The sequence below is a fragment of the Populus alba genome, chromosome 11 (genome assembly GCF_005239225.2).
Source record: "Populus alba chromosome 11, ASM523922v2, whole genome shotgun sequence".
Lineage (NCBI taxonomy): Eukaryota > Viridiplantae > Streptophyta > Magnoliopsida > Malpighiales > Salicaceae > Populus > Populus alba.
This window is the reverse complement of record NC_133294.1, coordinates 22,461,885-22,484,328: the sequence shown is the minus strand read 5'-3', so window position 1 is coordinate 22,484,328 and position 22,444 is coordinate 22,461,885. Positions and strand designations below refer to the sequence as shown.

At 33.0% G+C, this 22,444-nt stretch overlaps 1 protein-coding gene across 1 annotated transcript; it reads left to right on the top strand.

The window, feature by feature from the left end:
* Positions 1-20,348: 20,348 nt before the first annotated feature.
* LOC118040850 (monolignol oxidoreductase AtBBE-like 13) lies at positions 20,349-22,164 on the top strand. Its single transcript, XM_035047894.2, has one exon. It carries the CDS (start codon positions 20,367-20,369, stop codon positions 21,966-21,968), a length of 1,602 nt encoding a protein of 533 aa, XP_034903785.1. The 5' UTR covers positions 20,349-20,366; the 3' UTR covers positions 21,969-22,164.
* The last annotated feature ends 280 nt before the right edge of the window (positions 22,165-22,444 follow it).

Here is a 22,444-nt window from a genome sequence, read left to right as displayed (position 1 = left end):
ATTGATATAAATTTTTTGTCGGTGAATACAAAGTAAAATATAGTTGGAAATAAAGGAAAGAAAAAAAAATAAAGTGTCCTTATTACAGACAAAATTATCTAGAAAATATACTCTTTCCTAGCTAGTACTCATCGATGAATCTGTGAATAATTTTTATATTATATTTTGACAGACGACCCCCCTCTTCTCCTCCCTCATTTCTTCTTCTTCCCCTTTTATTTTGTAGAAAACAACACACAACACCCACATATTTTGTTATAAATCAAGTTATCATCATTACAAATCTAGTCACGCCAACACTAAGTATGTCAGCAACCCTATCCTGGTTCAATGTTTTTTGAATATTCACCACATCAAGTAACAAAACTACCCTCTTTTTTTTGTTGTAACCCGTTTTCAAAATATTGATTTTTTTTTTTTGCATTTTGATGCAGTATATGTAGTTCGTTTGTGTGTTTACTTGTTTTAGCGTTTTTCCATAGAAATTTATTGTATGATTTGTGCATGTTATGGTTTATTTGAAATTTTTAAAAATTATATTTGTTTGCCATTTAATGAAAATAAGTTTAATTTTGTAACTTAGGTGTTTTATAATAAACTAAATTGTCACACTCAGACATCACGGTGGCCTTTAATTTTCTATGATAGAAAAAACAAATATCTGTCTTTTTTGGCCTAGATCTAACCCAGCTATATGGGCTGGGCTAGACCCAGCGGCCTGGCCCTGTCAATGGCCCAAACTAGTGACCCGACTTTGGCCTTTGTCCATGTGCACGCGTGAATTAATTCATGTGTGCATGCACAATGAAATATTAATTAAAATTGAGGGGGAAGGAAACATAAAGAACTTACTTGGAGCTCATACTTCATTGGTGGTGTTTATGGAAGAAGATTGGCGCTCGTCTTTCTGCTCTTGGTCTCCCATCTCCTCTGCACAGTAAGATTTTCTGCTTATCTTCCTCGGATAACGATAAGGTCTTGGACTTTGTGAATTGGTTAGATTGGGACACCAACAGTCTTGCCATTGCTAAGACTATTAGTGGTTGTTTCCTTCGATATTTTAATGGTTTGTCTTGTGGGATGAAAGAGGACTTGAAACATGGGGTGACCTTGGTTGTGGTGTTGGGTAGGATGGGGACTTCGCTCTTCTTTCCCTTTTTCACAGGCAGATTTTCAGTTCCAGAGGAATAAGAAGAAACAATACATGTAGAAACAACATTGTTTTCAATTGAGTTTATCATTCTTCAATTTGGACCCTAATATCTTGATTAATTACAGGATTTTTTTTTTAAAAGACTTCAACCTCTGGATTAATTACAATTGAACCCCTGCATTCCAAAGTTATTTACAAAACAGTCTTTGGTTTCTAATTTAGTTCTTAATTGACTCTTTAACTTTTAATTCTTTCAAAATTACCCTTTAAAAAATAAATTGAACTACCTATTGTACCCCTGCATTTTCACTTTGGTCTTTGGACTTTAATTCTTGCAATTTTGACCCAAATCAACCCCAAAACTTTGGTATTTCTCCCATTAAGCCCTTAATTTCATTAATTAAACTAATTTCAAGTTCAATTAAGTCCCCAAACTTTTTAATTCTTTAAATTTGCACCAAAATTGACTCTTAGATATATAATTTCACCCTCATTAATTCTCAAAACTTTCAATTTGTTTTGTCTTGACCCAAATTTTAATTTATTCTTCATTTCTTTTTTTTCCATTTCATTCAGTTTTTTACTATATAAAAATAAAAAAGAATAAAAAAATTGTGTTATGACATAAATTTTATTGTTAATAAAATTCAACAAATTGAAGGTTATTTTATAGAAAATTAATAATGAGTTAAAATAGATTGAATAAGTTTGAGTTAAACTAATGATAGCAAATTAGTTAGGCATCGATAATTTGTTTAGTTCATATTATTAATTACACTACAAGATTTCACAGTTTTACCGACGGAAATATTTCGTCGGTGTGTGATTGAGAGTTCATCGGTAAATTATTTACTGACTATATTACTAATGGAAAACGTTCGTTGGCTAACCTTTCGTCGGTGATTTCACATTCCATTGCTATATCGGTCGGAAAAATAAAAAAACTATTTGCCGACGGTTTTACAGACGGAATTTGGGCTAAAAAAAAAGTTTCCTGCTTGAAATATACTGACAGATTTTAATCCGTCAGTGATATCGTGCATTACCGATGGAAAGTTACCATCGGTACATTTTTTCAGTGACTGTTTTTAATACCGACTAAAATATATCCGTCAGTAAATTAGTAAATAAGTTTTGGCAGCTACTGTACAACGCCGACGGATTAATTCCGTTGGTAAAACTGTCGGTGAGTGTATGGAATACCAACCGAATGTATCCGCCTAGAAATTCATCGGTGATGGTGGGAGCTACTGTCAAATGCTGACGGATTATGTCCATCAGTAAATCCCTTTGTAATTGTTTTTTTCAATTTTTTTTTAAAAAAATTATTTGGAATACATTATATAAAATGATATAAATTAATGGTAATGAGAATCAAATATGCAAATAAAATTTATATTAAGCATCAAAAACAAAAAATCAAATTTAAATAATATTCATTACAAAATGAATGTGTTTCAAAAAAATATTCAACGAAAATTTAAAGGTAAATAATGTTTTATTAAAAATTAATACAAAGAAGGAGGAGGAGGAGGAGGATGAGGAGGACAAGGAGGCTGCTAGTCATATGGCCAAAAAGGTTTAGGCGCACATGTTCCACCTCGTGCCATGTTGATGACCATTTCGCGAAGCTGTTCGTAGGCCACTTTTTGTTATTCAGACTCCACTCTTGGTTGTGCTTGAGACGCTTTGAGTTGTGTGTACGCCTCTGTTAGGTGGTCGTACTTTTCGGTGAGCTGAGCTGTGTGTTGCTGCAAGGCCACGAACTCCTTGGATTGGGAGCTTGATATTGATTGGGAGCTCCTAACGGTTAAAGCATTACGGGTCGACTATAAGTTGTCAGCTGTAGTGTTGGAGAGCCTGTAAACCCGATTTTTATCGGGTCCACCTAACGATCCAACCTCCATCCACAAATCCAAATCGAATTCCAGATGGGTCGTTGGATCGTCCCCGTATCTCTCCCTCAACCGATTATTATAGGTCTCCTGAAAATAAAAATAAAAAGTAATCCTCATATTCAATTCAATAAACATAATAATAACTTAAAAAATAAAATGGTTGAGCAAACATACCACAAAATGTTGAGCACGACTGTCAACGAACTGTTGCGCCCCCTTTTGATGGTCTTGACTCCACACGTGTGTCTCCACAAACAGCTCCTCGGGCTCGGCTCACGTCCAAGAGATGTAGCCTATTATGGAAAAAATTTATTAACAAAAAATTAATTGAACAATATATTTCATTTAAATTAATCTTACCATCTATTTTGCATATGCAGCAAACGAAACGGAGTCACCGGTGTGCGTTGTCACCGAGCCATGAATTGGCTGATTTTGATTGCCAGAACCGGACTGTGAGTGTCGTGTGAACCGCTCAAACGTCACGTGCTGAAGATAGTGTGGCCATATATCTTCCAGGATGTATATCGGTTTGAAATCCCTCCGAACCACAACATCGTTCCAGCCTTGGAACCCCTTATCCCTCGCTGTTTTTTTTTTTGCCTTTTTTTGGGCTTCGTACCAAAAATCACGCAACCTACTTCACGCAAGAAAAAATTACATTTCAAAACATAAATTTTTTTCTAAAAAAAATTCTATTGTTTTTTATGTTACCTAGTTGCTGCGTGATTTTCCCAAACCCTCCTCACAACAATGTTATGTTCATCGTCCCAGCAGAATCGATCATGTATATAAAAATTTAATTTTTTAAAAATAATAATTATTTACAATTATATTAATAATTTATTAGAAATAAGTTGAAAATTATATATTAACACTAACCTCAAATTTGGAAAACCATGCATTGCTGGATATCTGACTCCATTGAAACAATGGAATCTCCATCGATGATTTAAACGCCGATGATATTACTCGGGGATCTCAATGTTTGTGAACCTGAAAATAAATGAAATTAATGAAATAGTGATTACTTTATAAATTATGTTTTAAATTTTTTTTTTTTAAAAAAAAAAAAACTAAAACCTTAACAAACTTACATTGAAAGGTCGTCCTTCCACCGTGCCCCGTACTTGCGGGTAAATTGATTCTGCTGTGAAGGCACGCCGCATCTGCGCTATGAACCAGTGCTGGAAGAGGCAGCATCGGTTGACGGTGTAGGTGGTATAGGTGCCTCTTCGTGAGAGTCACCTAAGGAAATATCATCTTCACTCCTAGATGAACTTGCTGCGACCGGTCGTGAACGACCAGCTCTGGTTTTCATTATGCGCATCTAACCAATTTTATATCATCAATTATATAATTAAATGCAAATGTTAAAAAAAATTCAACAGCACATCTCTTATACTGGATACTACCCAAATCCACAAACCTACAAATATTAACAATAGCCACAACCAATTGACCCAATCTATACTAATTATTCCAACATATTCAATTACGAATCCTAAGGTAAATTCAACATTAACAATTACAATTCAAAACATCATTCAATAATTGTGCCAATACAACAAAACAATAAATTCAAAATAAATGGAAACAATTAAACACAAATCATGCAATAATAGATTTAAATTAATAATTCTTCCAACATATTCGGTTACTAATTCTAAGGTAAATTCAACATTAACAATATTAATTCAACAAATTATTCAATAATTATGGTAACACAACAATAACATATATTCAATAAATTAAAAAAGAATTATAGCCTAACAATTAAAATCAATGGATACAATTAAACACAAATCATGCAATAATATAGAAAAATTACTAATTATTCCAACATATCCAATTACTAATTCTAAGGTAAATTAAACAACAACAATTAGAATTCAACAAATTATTCAATAATTATGCCAATGCAACAATATAATATATTCTCTAAATTAAAAAAAAAATTATAGACTAACAATTAAAATCAAATAAATTACTAATTATTACAACATATCGAATTACTAATTCTAAGGTAAATTCAACAACAAACAATTAGAATTCAACAAATTATTCAATAATTATTCCAATACAACAATATAATATATTCAATAAATTAAAAGAAAAACTATAGACTAACAATTAAAATCAATTAAATTACTAATTATTACAACATATTCAATTACTAATTCTAAGGTAAATTCAACATTAACAACAAATATTCAACAAATTAACTAATAACAATTATGCCAATAAACAATAAAAAATATTCAAAAAAAAAAAACTATAGACTTGAGGGAAGAAATATGCATACCTTAATAATGTGTTGAATTCAAAACTTTATCTACATTACAAAAAAATACACCAAAACAAAAAAAAATAACAAGAATAAAAATAACTAAAAATAAAAGAAAAGAAAATAAAATGAAATAGAAAAAACCCATACCTTTTAATGTGATAAAGATTCACAACAAAGCTTGCTAGAGATTCTAGGTGAAAGCCTTGAAGAATTGAGAGGAAAAAAATCGAAATTTTAAGGTGAAAAAATGGTGGAGAAGGAAAAATGAAATAAAAAGGCAGCCGCTAGAACTTATAGTGCAGTTTTACCAACGGAATAAAAAATTATTATTATTTTAATTAAATTTGTCGGTAACGGGTCAAAAATCCATTGGTAATTTTTGAATTTTGCACCGAAATTTTTAATTATCCTCTATATTTTTCGCGTTCCATCTGTAATTCCATCAGTAATATGACATGATCACAGGTGCATTCGATGCACACCCTTTGAAATTCACACATTCCATCGATATTTTTGTCAGTAAAATTTTCTCACCGACAAAATACCGATGGACACGATTACGTTGGTATGTCCGTCAGTGAGGGTGGCATTCTATTGTAATTATTTTTTAACTCTCTATGAGATACCGACGGACGTTATTCCATTGGTATGAACGTCGGTTAATCTGTTTGTATAGACGTCGGTGATTGTGGTATTCTTTTGTAATTATTTTCGAACTCTCTGTGAGTTGTCGATGGACACGATTACGTCGGTATGTCTGTTGGTGAGGGTGGCATTCTGTTGTAATTATTTCCAACTCTCTGTGAGATACTGACGGATATTATTCCATTGATATGGACGTCGGTTAATCCGTTGGTATGGACGTCGGTGATTGTGGCATTCTTTTGTTATTATTTTCAAACTCTCTGTGAGATGCCGACGAACATGATTACGTTGGTATGTCCGTTGGTGATTGTTGCAATATACAAGAAATGTTGTATTTGTATTTTCTATTTACCTTCCTGCAAAAACTTCAATGATAAATTGTCCATCACACAAAACATTAGCAACAGTGCTTAAACAATAAATATATATTTCATGTTACAAAATATATCATACATAATGTAAATTACATGAAGAAAAGGGTTTTACACAGGGATTCGTTTTGATAGTTAGTCAGAATTTTCTTCTTCTTCGTCATCAATTGAATAGTTATCACCTTCATCGTAATCTTCAATATGGATATCATCTTCTTCATCGACATTTCCTTGTCCGGTAAAGCTCAAAACAATGTTTAACTCCTCTACGTCAATATCAACAAGACTATAGAATCAAAACACAAAATATTTGAATTTTCTTTCCAATTCAATCGAAGGAGCAACTCAATATGGTTCAACCAACTCACTAACTTGAAACACTTCATCTCGCACACTTGTGTCTTCGTTCTCATCCTAAACAACCTCGACACGACCCCGTGGTTTCGTTTTTAAAACAGAAAACCAATCAACTCTTGATTAATCCTTTCTAAATAAAAGGGTGTGTGTGTAATGAACTTGTTGACATTGCTTTGCGAAAACAAAGACATCGTTTATGTTGTGGAGTCTAGCTTTTGAGTTGATTTCGACCAGACCATAGTGCAGATCAACTCTGATCCACTGTCAGTCGTGTCATACCAATAGCATTTGAATAAAAACACTTTATTCTACTCGCTATGATATTGCAGTTCGACAACCTCTTCTAATATACCATAGTAGTCAACTTCTAACTCACTACTAGTGGATCCCTTAACACAAACATCGCAGTTGTATGTCTTTCTTCCTTGCCCGTATTTTTCAGTATGAAAAACATATCCATTGACAAAATACCCATTGTAGCATTTAACTTTTCTTTCAGGCCCGAGGCTTAATGAAGACCATGACTTAGGCGCACTCCTTCCCATTTGATAAACCTTGTATATATAAAATGTACATCAAAAAACAGTAAATGAACAAAAATCTCGTAATGAAATGCAAACGTATAATAATTTTGTAGTTAGAATGAGTTTGTGATAGTTCTTACATGTGTTCTGAACCACGTGGCAAATTGTTCATCTTGTAATTGAAAGACCTGGGATTCGGTCACCTGTGAGTTATTGGAGAGCAAATATTATCAATGCTACTTGCAAGTGATAATGAGTGTATGATATTACAATATATAATTAACAGTATATTATTGACAAAGTTTAATTAGTATTACACATATACACACTTACTGAATAAAAGGTCTAAGCTCATCACAGTTAAATAGAACATAGTTGTGTGCTTGTTTGAATTCCATTTCCTACAAATTTCTTCCTCTTATGGCATTTTTAGGTGTGGGGCATCCAATATTGGAGAATATTGATAAGTTTCCACTAGAAGGCACTTCACCACCATCATCATGCCGTGGAACGCAATTGATTCTTGTTCTCAGATGAGGTTCAAAATAGTACGAGATAAATATTGAGATCTCCTCAACAATATAGGCGTCACATATTGAAGCCTCAACATGTGCCTTGTTCTTAACCTTTTTCTTGAGATTAAACAAGTACCTACATTGAATTACAATTCAAGTATTTTCAATTAAGAAAAACATAGAAAATACTTTTATATATGAATTACATTGCAATTGTAATATCTAACCGTTCGAGTGGGTACATCCATCTATACAGGACCGATCCTCAAGCTTTTGCCTCGAACGGTAGATGTATAGGGAGATGCTCCATTGAGTCAAAAAATGATGAAGGGAATATCATCTCAAGTTTGCATAGTGACTTGATGATATTCGTTTGAAGCCTCTCAATGTGCTCAACATTGAACTTGCTGGAGCATATATCTCTGAAGAAGTGACTGGTCTTCCTCAGTGCATCTTATATTCCCTTTGGCAACAAATCATGAAAAGCTAATGGGATGAGTGTTTGCATTAACCAGCCTTGATATGTTCGATGCATGTCCATCCAGAAAACGCAGACTCTTAAGCCGTTTGTAGACTAGCAGTTGTGCGTTTTTCTCTAACACGAAGCTTGCCCTTGGTTTTGCGACTTGTGACTCATCATAAACCAACTCTATATTTTTATGATTACAGTATAAAGCTATATCCAATCTAGCCTTGATGTTGTCCTTTGTCTTCCCCTTCACATCCATGACGGTGTTGAAAATGTTCTTAAACATGTTCTTTTCGATGTGCATGACATCAAGGTTATTGTGGAGCATATTGGTCTTTTAATAAGGAAGCTCCCAAAAGATACTTCGTTTGACCCAATTATGGGTCAAACCAAAACCAGCAAACTTTTGCTTACTTGATTGAAGGTCAAACACAATGTCACAGTACTCTGATACAACATGATGCAATTCTTCACCAGAAATATGCGGGGATGTAACATTTTTTTCAACTCTGCCAACAAAGAAATCTTTACCTCTGTTTGCTAGCGTGAATGCCTTGTTGTTTTCCATGCAGTATGGACATGCGAGTTTCCCATACGTGCTCCAACTAGAAAGCATTCCATAAGTTGGAAAATCATTAATAGTCCATATCAATGTCGCTCTCATAAGGAAATTTTGTTTCCTCGATATATCATAAGTCAGAGCTCCGGAGGACCACAATTGCGCCAACTCATCAATCAACGGTCGAAGACAAACATCTATATTCCGCCTCGGGCTGCTTGGACCGGGTATGATAGTAGATAAAAACATGAACTCTGGCCTTATACACGTTCTCGGTGGCAAGTTATAAACTGTGAGTATGACTGACCAACAAGAATAGGGAGCAGCAAATGACCCAAATGGGTTGAATCCGTCTATATACAACCCAAGACGCACATTCCTTGATTCAGCTGAAAAGTCAGGATGCACACTGTTAAAGCGTTTCCACGCCTTCGCCCGTCTAAGAAGGATGCACCATCACACCATCAACCGCATCATGTGCTTGGTGCCATGTCATGTGCTCAGCAGTCCTTGGTGACATGAATAACCTCTGCAGTCTAGGGTGTGAGATCGGAAGTATCTAAGTTTTTTATATGCCACTAGAGTCTTTCCCATGCCAGTTCTGGGTTTGTAACGGGAATGCCTGCATGTCATGCACTCAGTCATCTCAGCATTTTCAAGGTAGTATAGCATGCAGAAGTTAGGGCACATGTTAATTTTTTGATATCCTAAACCGAGGGGTTTCATCATGGACTTCACAGTATAGAAGTTCTCTTTCAGCCTGTTCCCTTCAGGTAAAATGCTTCTCGCCCATTCAATAATTTTTTCATACTTGGCCTCACTCAACCCATGATCTGAGTTGATGGTGAACACCTGTGCCACGGCTGATAATTTAATGTGGTTTGTGCAGCCATCCCATATTGGTTCGTCAGAATCTTTCAACAAATCAAAAAACCTATCTGCATCTACATTAAATTCTTCTTCTATGATTAGACATTGACTGGCATTACCTTGATTCATTCTCATTGCATCCATAACCATATTTCTGTAAGGATTAGTGTTGTCATTATGCGCTTCATGCACGTTGCTAGCACTAGAAGTTGACCCAACCACCGTTTCTCCCATTCTCCTCTTACTAACAAATAGTTATCCATATGCATACCAACACTGATACTTCTCCATAACCCTTTGTGTAGAAGATGTATCATTTTATAACATCTGGATGCAGGTACTTTTTATTGACACTTCCTGCATAGGACACCTAATAAAACCTTGAACACCGTTTACAAACAATAATCTATCCTTCGCCAATCCTTGGGTGAATCTCGATACATCCATTGACTTCTATATATATATTATATTATCGAACCTCTACAAAATTATGATGACTATCATGTATTACTTAACTAAGTTAGTAAATAAATTTGTTAAAAATATTACTTTTACCTCAGAGTATCCAACAAAAACCAATCACAACTTCTCATAATATTAAATATTCATATGAACATTTATTTAACGTCCATATATAGCAAATTAATATATATAAATTTACCAGAAAATTACACACCGCAATACCATTTATAAAACTTAAAACGGACCATTAAGCAAGCTATTAATTAATTTCAAAACAACAACATGTAATTCGGTAATTCCATAAAGTTTAACGATTTACAAACAAATACAATCTTGCAAATTCTAAAACAAACCATAACAGAGTATAAAATTATACATTCATATACTACAAGTTTGTTTGAGAAAATAACAATAAAACATGTACATCTACTAACAAAATACCATATACTAAAATAAACAACAAAATTGACATTTAAAATGTTAAAATTTAAAAAAGATAGAATTACTTAACAAAAATTGATAAAATCCATCAGAAATCAAAACACGGATGTTGTGACCACAAAACTTCAAGAAATATAACTTGTTGTGCTGAGATGAGGGAGATTTTTTTTTTGTGTGGCTATATGCAGACGAGGAGAGTTGGGATTAGAAAGAAGAAGCGGAGAAATAGGGGAGGAGAGGTCTGGCAGCAAGGAATTATATTAACTTTTTCCGATGATTTCACTACAAAATATCCGTCAGCGTTCTTCTGTCGGAAAAATAGCCACGTCACTGTATGGATCAGCCATTTCAAATCCTTCGGTGAGTCTATCGGTATTTTCAATGGTGAACCAGTCGTGTCACCGTACTATCGTTTTCAATCCGTTGGTGATTCCGTCGGAAAAAACCCCCACCAAAACTCCCACATCAACGACTCACCGTTTTTTTTTTATTCTGAACTTTCCGTCCGTAATTCAGTCGGTAACTACCAACGGATATTGTTCGTCAGTAGTTACCGACTGAATTACGGACGGATAAATTCTGTCAGTAATTTCGACCTCAAATTACCGACAAAAATATTATGTCTGTAAATCTGTTGCTATTAAGCGAATTTCTAGTAGTGTTAATACATGTTGTCATCAATATTTTATATAGGTTTCATATGTATCATGGATGATCATTCTTGGATGCATCGAGTTTCACCTTAAAAGTTGCGCGATATAAGTTATTGTAATGGGATTAAATACACACTATCTAATCCAAAAATATTAGTGGATGCAGTATTAGATTTCTATGTAAGAGGTGTAAAAATAAAAGTTTCTCAATCTAAATGTTATTACAATACATCTTCTAGCAAAAAACAGTTCTTAGAGAAGTACTTGTGTTGGTTTGCACATGTAGAATCATATGTTTCGTACAAGATCATGGTATAAAAGATGGTTGGGTCGAATTTTAGTTCTAGCAATGTGAATGTAATTGTAAATGATAATAATAATCATTGTAGGAGTATGATTATGGATGCAATGAGAATGAATCAGGATAATGCATGTGAATGTTCAATTGTAAATGAAGAACTAATTGAAAGATTTTGACGAACCATTATGGTATGGTTTCACAAATAATAACAAATTATCGATTGTTGCACAAGTGTTTACCATTAAGTAAAATCATGGGTTGAGCTAAGGCGGTTACGATAAAATTATTGAATGGACAAGAAGCATTTTATCTAAAGGTAATATGCTAAAAACAAACTTATATGTTGCAAAATCCATGATGAAACCCCTTGACCTAGGATACCAACAAATTGACATGTGTCTAAACTTCTACTAAATCCATTTTGTTCATTTCAATTGTAAAGAGGATGGTAAAATTTTGTTTTATTATGTATATTTTTTTTAGATTGTTGTTTTATATGAAAATATTTAATGTTTAAGAAACAATAACTCTCTTTTACAGGTTACAGTTCTTGGACATGATCCAAGACCGATTAAGCTTTTTGTTAAAACTCATATGCAAAATGATGTCTATTGAAAAAAAGGTATAATAGCTTGTGGATAGTCAAACTCAAAAGTTCATGGTAAATTGAATTTTAACAATTTTTTTATTAATTTATTATTTTTTTTAATTTATTGATTTTTTTTTCTTTTTTCAGGAAACATATAATACCCGTTTGCATGAGAGATCCTTCGACCTATCTAAAACTCGATTTGAATTTGTGGTTAAAGGCTGGATTGTCTGGTGGACTCGATAAAAATGGAGTTTATTGTATGTCAAACACTATGATTGAGGATATACGGACGGGTCATGGTGTATCGACCTTCTGTTCCTCACAATCGGGTTTGCACTCCTAATCTCTGGTCGTCTAGGCGATTGTGCGAGAATAAGTTAAGGCTCGGACAACCCAGCTTAGTTTTGAGATGGCTTAACTTTGGTACATGTCAACTCAACTTAGGTGATTATACGAGCAATTATTGTTAACCTTTAGTGGTCTATGTGGTTTGTCGCACGTGTGTGGCATCGCGGAGACCATCAACTCTTTTAAGTATATGGAAATTGAAAAATGGAGCAGACAAGGAATTCTTGTCTTCTATCCATGGAAAAGGAGAACGAGACTCACCACCTAGTATTTTGATCATTAAAAACCCTAACTGATCTTAGGGATTGGGTATGGAGACTGGTTGCGTAAAGAGAAGGTATTAGCACCCAAATACGCCCTACCAAAGGCAAGCTGCATTGTTTAATGGTCTGATTAAAAAAAATCTAATGTCTTTTTGTGTTTTATAATTATTGGTCTATCTATGAGTTAAGAAAAGTCCTGCTCGGTAAATAGATCCTTATCTTATCACGTAAAAACCTAACCGTTCTAGTGTCTATAAAAAATACATTTTAACATCGGGAGAAAGGTTTTACATATAAATTCATAATTCCAATTACTAAAAAAACAAAAATATTTTTTGGATATTTACAAAATTATTGGCTTAGTTCTCATGGCTTTAATAAAATGGTTATTAAAGCCAAAATACATGCTAAACATTTTCTATAATTGTTTTTGTTGTATGAAAATATAATATGATTTTTATTTTATTTTTTGAGAGACTTGGCCTTATGCACGAAAAACAATTATTTTCTTTTGTTTTTTATATAATTGTTTTGCAAACATTTCAAAGAAAACCATGTATTTTAATATCGGATCTATATCTTTACAATATAAAAATATAAATCAACATTAACCCAAAATGATAAAAAAAAAAAAAAAAAAAACTTGTGAGAAAATCCCAAAGAAGTTTTTCAAAGGATTTGGATATTTTTTTTTTAAAAAAACTTTTTTTTAACATATAATATTATATTATATTATATTATATACATTATTATATCAATATATTGGAATTGGATTGGCCCAATTACACTGGGCTAAGCCCATCCCGACTGGGCCAAAATCAGCCTATAATAAATTAAGCTGAGTTTGGCCCAAGGTATTGGGGTTGAGTCGATTTGGCCCACCAGATGTTTTTTCCCTTTCAGATTGGGCCAAACCCAGCCCATCCATTTTGGTTTGGATCGGCGTTGTCCGACCCCGTTAACAGTGGAACAACTCTTTACTATTCACTTTACACGGCAGTGAAGACAAGAAAATAAGCAGAAGAAGGAGAAGCGGGGGGGGCACACCTGCTGACGGCATTAACGGTGCTGGTGGCTCTCGATGGCGATGATGTTGCAGTGGACGACTGTTACAAATGACTATTCTTCTTCTTTTTTCCTTTATTTTGTGTGTTTCTTCTTCCCTCGTTTTTTTTTCTTTTATTTCTCGCACTCTTTTTCTGTCTTTCCTTTTCCTTTACTTCTTATTCCTTCCCAATCCCTATGTTCTCTACCTCTGTCTCCGTTTCTCTATTTTTTTTCTTTGGTTTGTTTTGTTCTTTTTCTTCCCTCCTTCTCTTTGTTTGAGTATCTCTATCTTTCATCTCTCTTTTTTATTTCCTTTGTTTTTTCTTTACCTCCCTGCTCTTGGCCTATTGAGTGGGGTATTTATATGATAGGGGAAGTGAGAGCTACCCTACCTCTTTCCAATCATAGAGACAAGGTGGGGTGGTAGGGGTGGCCTTTGTGTAGTCGCCTTAGCCGCAGAGCATGGCTTCCCTACCTAATCTTCATCATGGTGGCAGGTGAGGGGCGTGTGTTGAGTTAGGGTTTAGACAAGTGAGGACAGGGAGAAAGAGGGAATATAGGTGCTGCAAAGAAGGGGAAGAAAAACCTTCTTCCCTTGCCTTTGCACGTCAGGGAAGAAGAAGATATACAGTGTCATTCAAAACGATACTATTTTGGTTTTTTTTTTTTAATAGAACATGAAAGTGCATCATTTTGAACAGAACTTGCAATTTCATTTAAAAGAAAATGGCGCCAAAATATGTTAATTTCCAAATCAATCCTCAATTTGTTGATTTATTCACTTTAGCTATAACGATATGTATAATATGATTGGAAGATGTGTTTACTTAATTAAACATCTAAAGTCTAAAAGTTTGACTATATTGCTACATTTATTCAATTTTGACTATATGTATAATATGATTGGAATATGAATCATTCAAATTTATATAATCCCATTGTAATATCACAAGTAAATATCTCATTGCACAAAACCAGCTACAAAATAATTTAATTTCCTGTTGATTGTTCATAGCTCCTCTATAAAAGAACTCCTTGAGACATCAATTCTTGAAGGCAAGCCAGAAAGGTAAGAAAGCAGGAAAAATGGTGCCTTCAAGATCTTCCATACTTTCAATAGTTGTGGTCCTACTCCTTTCCTTTTTCCACTGTCTTGTATGCTCCACAAAACTCTTCTTTCACTAGTGTCTTACAATCTTCTGCTCAAAACCTCAGGTTCACCTTGCCGTCAGTACCGAAACCCGAGTTTATCTTCACCCGTTTAAAAGAATCTCACATGCAAGCTGTTGTTATTTGCTCTAAGCAGCTTGAAATTCACCTTAGAGTCCGTAGCGGAGGCCATGGTGAGGGACTCTCTTATGTATCAGAAATTAAGACATCTTTCATTGTTGTAGACCTTGCAAAGCTACGGTCCATCAGCGTTGATATTGAGCACAACAGCGCGTGGGTTCAGGCGGGAGCCACGAATGACGAACTTTACTACAGAATTTCTGAGAAAAGCAAAAAATTTAAATGTTGGAGGTTCAAATCTGGTGTGTGTATATATATATATATATATTGGATGATCCGTTGAATCTTGGACTGTATAATATGATATATTTCTCCATCATTAAACTCTAAAAAAACTGACTCCTTATAATAAATTGAAGCAGGTTAGTATATTTATTTATTCCACATGATGTATTTATTTTATTTCACATGACAACAATTTTCATGCAAATAATTTAGTTGGTCATGTGCATATTTAAATCTAGAGGTCATATTTATGATTATTATTTTTTTTTTTTAAGAAAAAAAGACTGTAATAAAAAAAAAATGCAATGCCTATCGCCCATTCACACTTCTCTTAAAACTGTGCATTCATTGAGATAAACAAGAAATACATTAATAAAAAATTATTATAATAGATTTTTTTAAGGACTGTATTTTTAAGTTTAATTACAATATCAACAACTTCTCTACAACCTAAATATTCTTTTTTATGTATTTTTTTTTAATTCTCAGCAGGGTCATGCATACAAATAAGTAAATTATAATCATTAAAACTTGAAGTTTACTATATATATATATATATATATATATATATATATATATATATATATATATAAAACCACAACTACTCTCTTTGTGTTTGGGGAGACGATGCCAGGTTTGAAGCATCTCAAGGAGCTGTAAGATAGGTACGTTTTTTCTGTTCTTTTTTTTACTGATTTAGAGCTTAAGGATTGGACTGGACTTGTCAGATAGACTATTTTGTTACAATAAAATAAATCATTATTTGGGTCTCTGTGCCTATCCTGAAACGGATAAAGCCCATTTGGTAAATCTTTTTTATTATTACAGATGATGAAGCAAAAAAAATTCAAGATCCTTTTTTTATTATTATTTTTCTTTTCAATGATTAGAGTATTTATAATTTAGGTTTTCCCATGATGAGATTAAATCTTTTTTGGTGTGCTTTGAAACAACAATCTAATTTGAAACCAATTATTTTGGGATTTTTTTTAATAAAAACATAAAATAATAATATGAAGAGTAAATTCACTTCTCACATGAATATTTAAGGTCTAAAATGTTGATAGATGCTTAGTGAAATTAGTTTTTCCAAAGGATTTAAGCTCATTGCTTGCTAGCTACCTCACAAGGCTCATGGATTAATTTCACCGGGTTCTGAATGCAGTTTTTGCGGTTAATTTCATTTTGGACCCTCAACTTTATATTTTAAATATTTTAGTCTAATCTTGATTGCACATTTAAAGGGATTTTGTTTTTTTTTTAATATCCCTTGTTAATCTTGTCCTCACGGATGGATTTAGGGGTGGCATTGACACCCCCCAAGTTTAAAGAATTTCTAAAATCCTCCCTCAAAAATCAAAAATTTGCCCCCTCCACTTTACTAAATCTATATTCAGCCTTTCCTTGTCCTCCATACACTATAATCCAAAATTAAATAATTGGCTATTCATTTATTGAATGCTTATTTTTGTGTCATTATACAAGTTTTTTCTCCGAGGAGTCAAGTTTTTATATTATAGTATACCTTAAAATTACTTTTCGTAATGTTCACAAAATTCTGGAAATAACTTGGAATTTTATCCCAAATGGTCCTCGAATATTTGATATCTGCAATTAATCACCAAATATCCAAAAAATTAAGATTTATGTTTTTTTTACCAAAAACACCTTAGAAACCGTAATAAATCTATCTATGACATTGTAAAACTATGCAAACAAAACTCATATCTGTATTTTCACAACATTAAAAGGTAAAAAAAAAAAAACACATGATATGAACTCCACTTATCAAATGGAACCATTTGACATAAATATCAATCATTCTAGTAGCCTAAATTAGTGTCAACATCATTTTTCTCTATCTAATGACCTCTCTATCTACTCTCTCTTAACCAGAAACTAAAAAATAACAAAAATAATTTATTGTATCAAAATTAAATTGCAAGAAAATCAAAACACCAAAATTGTATAATTTTAGTTATTTTTAAAGTTAAAGGACCAAAGTATATCTTTTCCAAAACTTCTAGCGCATCATCCATGTTTGGTGTCTTTTTAATTTTGGTCCCAATCCTTCCAATTCATCCTTTGCCTAAAAAATCCAAATCAATTGGCCTTCAATCAAGATCAAATTGCATAAAATAAAATCTTAAGAATCAAAATAAATTTTTTTAAAAAGTATACAGGACCATCTACAATATTTTATGAGGGGACGAAGAATGCTGGCTAGACAATATTTTGATCAATATGAGTTCAGATACCAATCAAATTGAGTCTAGTCAGGGGGACTCTGTCTGCCGACACTATTCCTCTAGAACACTCTTTAGATATGGTGCCTCTTGTTGCTAATCTTCCTGCTGTGAATCAGGTGATTCTTGGCTCAAAAGAGTATGATATTTTATGGCTTCGTAAGAGCCTAGTTGGTTGGATTTATGGTGGGGTAGATTATTTGGTTTTTTCTGGACATCGTTTTCTTGGGGCTTCACAAGTTGTAATTTTATTTGATGATTTTAATTCAATGGTGTCAGCTTTGGATATGTAATAATTTATCTTAGTGGAACAAGTTGTTCTACAAGGTTAGGCCATGGATGGCTAGAATGGTGAAAGATAAATTCTAAAAGTTAGTTTGAAGACTAATCTTCAGTAATATTACTTGGAATATTTTGTTGTCAAGGAGAAAAATTATTTATGATGAGAGAACTATAAACTTGTTTTCTTTTTTCTTCATCATCTTTCATCAAGTTGTTATTTGGTTGTTTATTCTGGATTCAAACTTCATTTATACAGAAAATGACCTCTTAAGATTTTCTCATGGAATCAAATTGTGGTGTAATAAAAAATCTTATGTAATTTTTTTTATTTTTGTTGTAATAAATCAGTTTTTTTTTGAAGTTTTTTTTTTTTTTTTTTATGTCTCTGTATTTTACTTTGATTATTGATTTTATAGTCTTTTCAATATACTCTCTATTATTATTATTATATATTATATATATAAAGGTTAGGCCATGGACAAAATCAAGATTGAGCAATTGACAAATTAATTAGCTTGGGTGAAATGTAAACCTGCTTAGATATTGTCATTCCCTAGTTTTCAAGTTAAACCCAACTCAGTGGCCAAATTTGAGATTAATGCGGCTTCAGGCAACTTTTTCAAACTTGATTGCTTCGCCTACTTGCATGCACCTTGTCATTTTAAACTTTTCAAAAGATTGACAAAAAACAATTCAACATACAATTGCATGCACCTAATAGTTTTAAGATCTTTTACATGTGAGTATTTTGTTTTTAAGATATGACAGAGAGCCAATAATTCTTTGCGCAAACTGCTAATTTTTCAATAATGCCGTTTTTACGGGTTAAAGTCAAAGAAGAAACTTAATTTGATTTGATTAACATTGGATTGGGATTGAATTTGGTTAAAAAATATAAGAGGTTAAATCGTTTATAACGAGATTGGATTTAAAAGGTTTTTTTTTTAATTGATGTGATTATCAAAATTAGCTTGTATGTATATCAATTAATTTAATAAATTTTGTAATTAACGATATCTAAAAATTCTTAAAATGAGCTTATGAAGTTGCAGTTTTATTAATTGTCTAATTAATTTTGAATTTTTAGTTTTATTTTTGGATTCCATGCTACTTTTTATATGAATTAAAACTCGACTATTTATATTTTGTGAAGGTTAGTTTCAAGCCTATTAGTTGAATTGTAATTTTTTTAGGGTAGAATATTAAAAAGATATTAAAATCATGAATTAGAGTCTGTCTATGATTTTTTCTTTTTAAAATTCTGTTTTCTTTATTCTTACATTTCTTTGGCTGCGTCTCCGAAACACTTGTCAAACTGACCGAATTTAAAATTACTTATTTCTAAATGTTTTTAGGCAGCTTTTCAATTTGATTGCTTTGACTACATTCCTTGTCATTTCAAACTTTTCAAAATATTTTATGAAGTATATAAAATTAATACGTTGCAAATCATTGTTAACTTAACATCGTTGTGGATTATAATAGTCATAGTATTTTATTTTTGTTTTTTAAATTTCTATTATAATCTTTTAATTTTTATTTATATCAATTTTATCTTTTAAAATTAAGATTGTTAAAAATTTAGTTTCATAATTTTTTTTCTTGTATATAAGGTTAGTGTGGTTTATGGGTTTGCCAAGGTAACCTAGATTGTCTCGGTTTGAAAGTTTGATAGGTCTTTTTTTTTTTAATTGAACTTGATTTTTTTATAGTTTATTTGTTTTCTCACATAGTTAACAAAAATACTTTTAGCAAAAAATTATATTATTAAACTTTATAAAGTAAAAAAAATTAAAGGGTGTGAGGAACACATTGCACTGTGAATGATAATAGTAATTAACAGTATTTTGCTTTCTTTCTTTTTTCTTTTTTCTTTTTTCTTTTTTTAATTTTTGTTATGATTTTTTTTAAAATCTTTTTGTCGATTTCTTCTTTTAATATTGGGAAGATTAAGAATTTGACTTCATAATTTGTTTATTTTTATTTTACCGCTCTATAAGGCTAACATGGTTTGTATGTTTTCTAGAGTAACTTGAGTTGCTCTAGTTTATGAGTTTGGTGAGGTGACCTTTTTTTAATTGAACTTAGAGTGTTTTTATTATCTATTCTTTTTTCATAGATAAGAAATTTTTTTATAAAAAAAGTCATGTTATTAAACTTAATAAAGTACATAGACCAACTTATAGGTTTGGCTAATTGACTTGATTTGGGAGTCTGACAAGTTTAATATTTTTAAATTAGTTTTTTTTCATCCTTAAATATTGGATTAATTGAGAATTTAGTTTCATAATTGGTTTCATTTTTCCTAACTATATGAGAAGAGTTTTACTACAATTGATAACTTTTTTAAAGATCACATATATATCAATTGTTTAGAATCACAATTCAACTCTAATGTCATAATTAAACATTTTACTACAAAGACTTGAGAGTAAAATTATATTAATTTCTAGGATAATGCAAAGATTAAACCAATTTACGATCAACTCCTCACAGCTCCTCTATAAGAGCACCTTGAGACTTCAATTCTTGAAGACAAGCCAAAGAAGCAAGAAAGCAAGCAAAATGGTGCCTTCAAGTTCTCCCTTACTTTCAATCCTTCTGGTCCTACTCCTATCTCCATTTATAGTTTCACATGCACTTCAGGATAGGTTTCTGAAATGTCTCTCAAGAACTTCAGAATCATCCTTTCCTTTTTCCACTGTCTTGTATACTCCGAAAAACTCTTCCTTCAGTAGTGTTTTACAATATTCTGCTCAAAACCTCAGGTTCACCTTGCCTTCAGTACCGAAACCTGAGTTTATCTTCACTCCTTTACAAGAATCTCACATCCAAGCTGTTGTTATTTGCTCTAAGCAGCTTGGAATTCACCTTAGAGTCCGTAGCGGAGGCCATGATTTTGAGGGACTCTCTTATGTTTCAGAAATTGAGTCACCTTTCATTGTTGTGGACCTTGTCAAGCTCCGGTCCATCAGCGTTGATATTGAGCACAACAGCGCGTGGGTTCAGGCGGGTGCCACCAATGGAGAATTTTACTACAGAATTTCTGATAAAAGCAACACTCATGGCTTCCCAGCTGGTACTTGCACAAGTTTAGGTATGGGCGGGCACATTTCAGGAGGTGCATATGGTGCCATGCTGCGAAAATATGGCCTTGCAGTCGACAATGTCGTTGATGCACATATAATTGATGTTCATGGAAGACTTCTAGACCGAAAAGCCATGGGAGAAGATCTTTTTTGGGCCATCAGAGGAGGCGCAGGTGGCAGCTTCGGAATCGTCACCGCCTGGAAGGTAAAATTAGTTCCTGTACCATCAGCTGTGACAGTATTCACAGTTACAAGGACGTTAGAACAAGGTGCAACTAAACTCCTCTACAGATGGCAACAAATTGCAGATCAACTAGACGAGGATCTTTTCATCAGAGTTCAAATTCGGACAGCCAATGTCAGTAGGCAAGGTAAAAGAACTATCACCACCTCTTACAATGCCATGTTTCTTGGTGACGCCAACAGGCTTCTCCAGGTAATGAAACACAGCTTCCCTGAATTGGGTTTGACACGACAGGATTGTATCGAAACAAACTGGATCAATTCTACTGTATATATGTCAGGCTTTGCAAATAATACTCCTCCTGAAGTTCTCCTTCAAAGAATTAACATGGACAGGGCCTACTTCAAAGGCAAATCTGACTATGCCAGAAAACCCATACCTGAAAAGGCACTTGAAGGGTTATGGGAGAAGTTATTTGAAGCAGAGAGTCCTCTAGTAGTGTTCACTCCTTACGGTGGAATGATGAACCGAATTTCAGAATCTCAGACTCCTTTTCCTCATAGAAAAGGTACCAAGTTCATGATCCTTTACTGGTCCAGCTGGCAAGATCCAACGGAAAACGTTGCAGAGCATATAAATTGGACTAGGAGGGTTTACAGTTACATGACACCTTATGTCTCAAAGAATCCTAGGGAAGCATATGCTAATTACAGGGATCTTGATCTGGGCATGAACAGAAATTCTAACGCAAGTTTGGTCGAAGCGAGTGCTTTTGGTACCAACTACTTCAAGGGTAACCTCTACAGGTTGGTGCATGTGAAGACCAAAGTTGATCCTGATAATTTCTTCAGGCACGAACAAAGCATCCCACCTCTTCCACTGCACATGAGATAAAGAAATTGAAGTGGAATTCATCTCCAGCAAAGCTTAGTTGGATCACTATTCTCACAAGTCATGATTGGAGCAGGGACTCTTTTTTTTTTTTTTTTTTTTTTTTTTTAATACTTTAGCTAAATAAAGAAATGTCATGTGGTGCAATCATGCTGTCTTGCGGTTTTTTTTATTATAAATAAAAGCTTTGCATTAAATAGTTGAATTTGTTGAAGAAGAATGTTGAAAAATGTTTAGAATAAAAATGATCAACAAGGAAACACCATTCTTGAGGTTAATTTGGCGGTTTTGCCACTGTTTTCATCAAACTTTTTATTTTTTCGCTTTTCTAATTATCCCTTGACATTTCATTTTATTCTTCCATCTCTTTTTTTTTAAATTTTCTTTATTAATTTCATATTTTGTGTTCTTTAGCATAATAAATATAATTCATTAAAGGTTTTGGATTGATCTCTAAATTCATTACTTTCACTAATAGT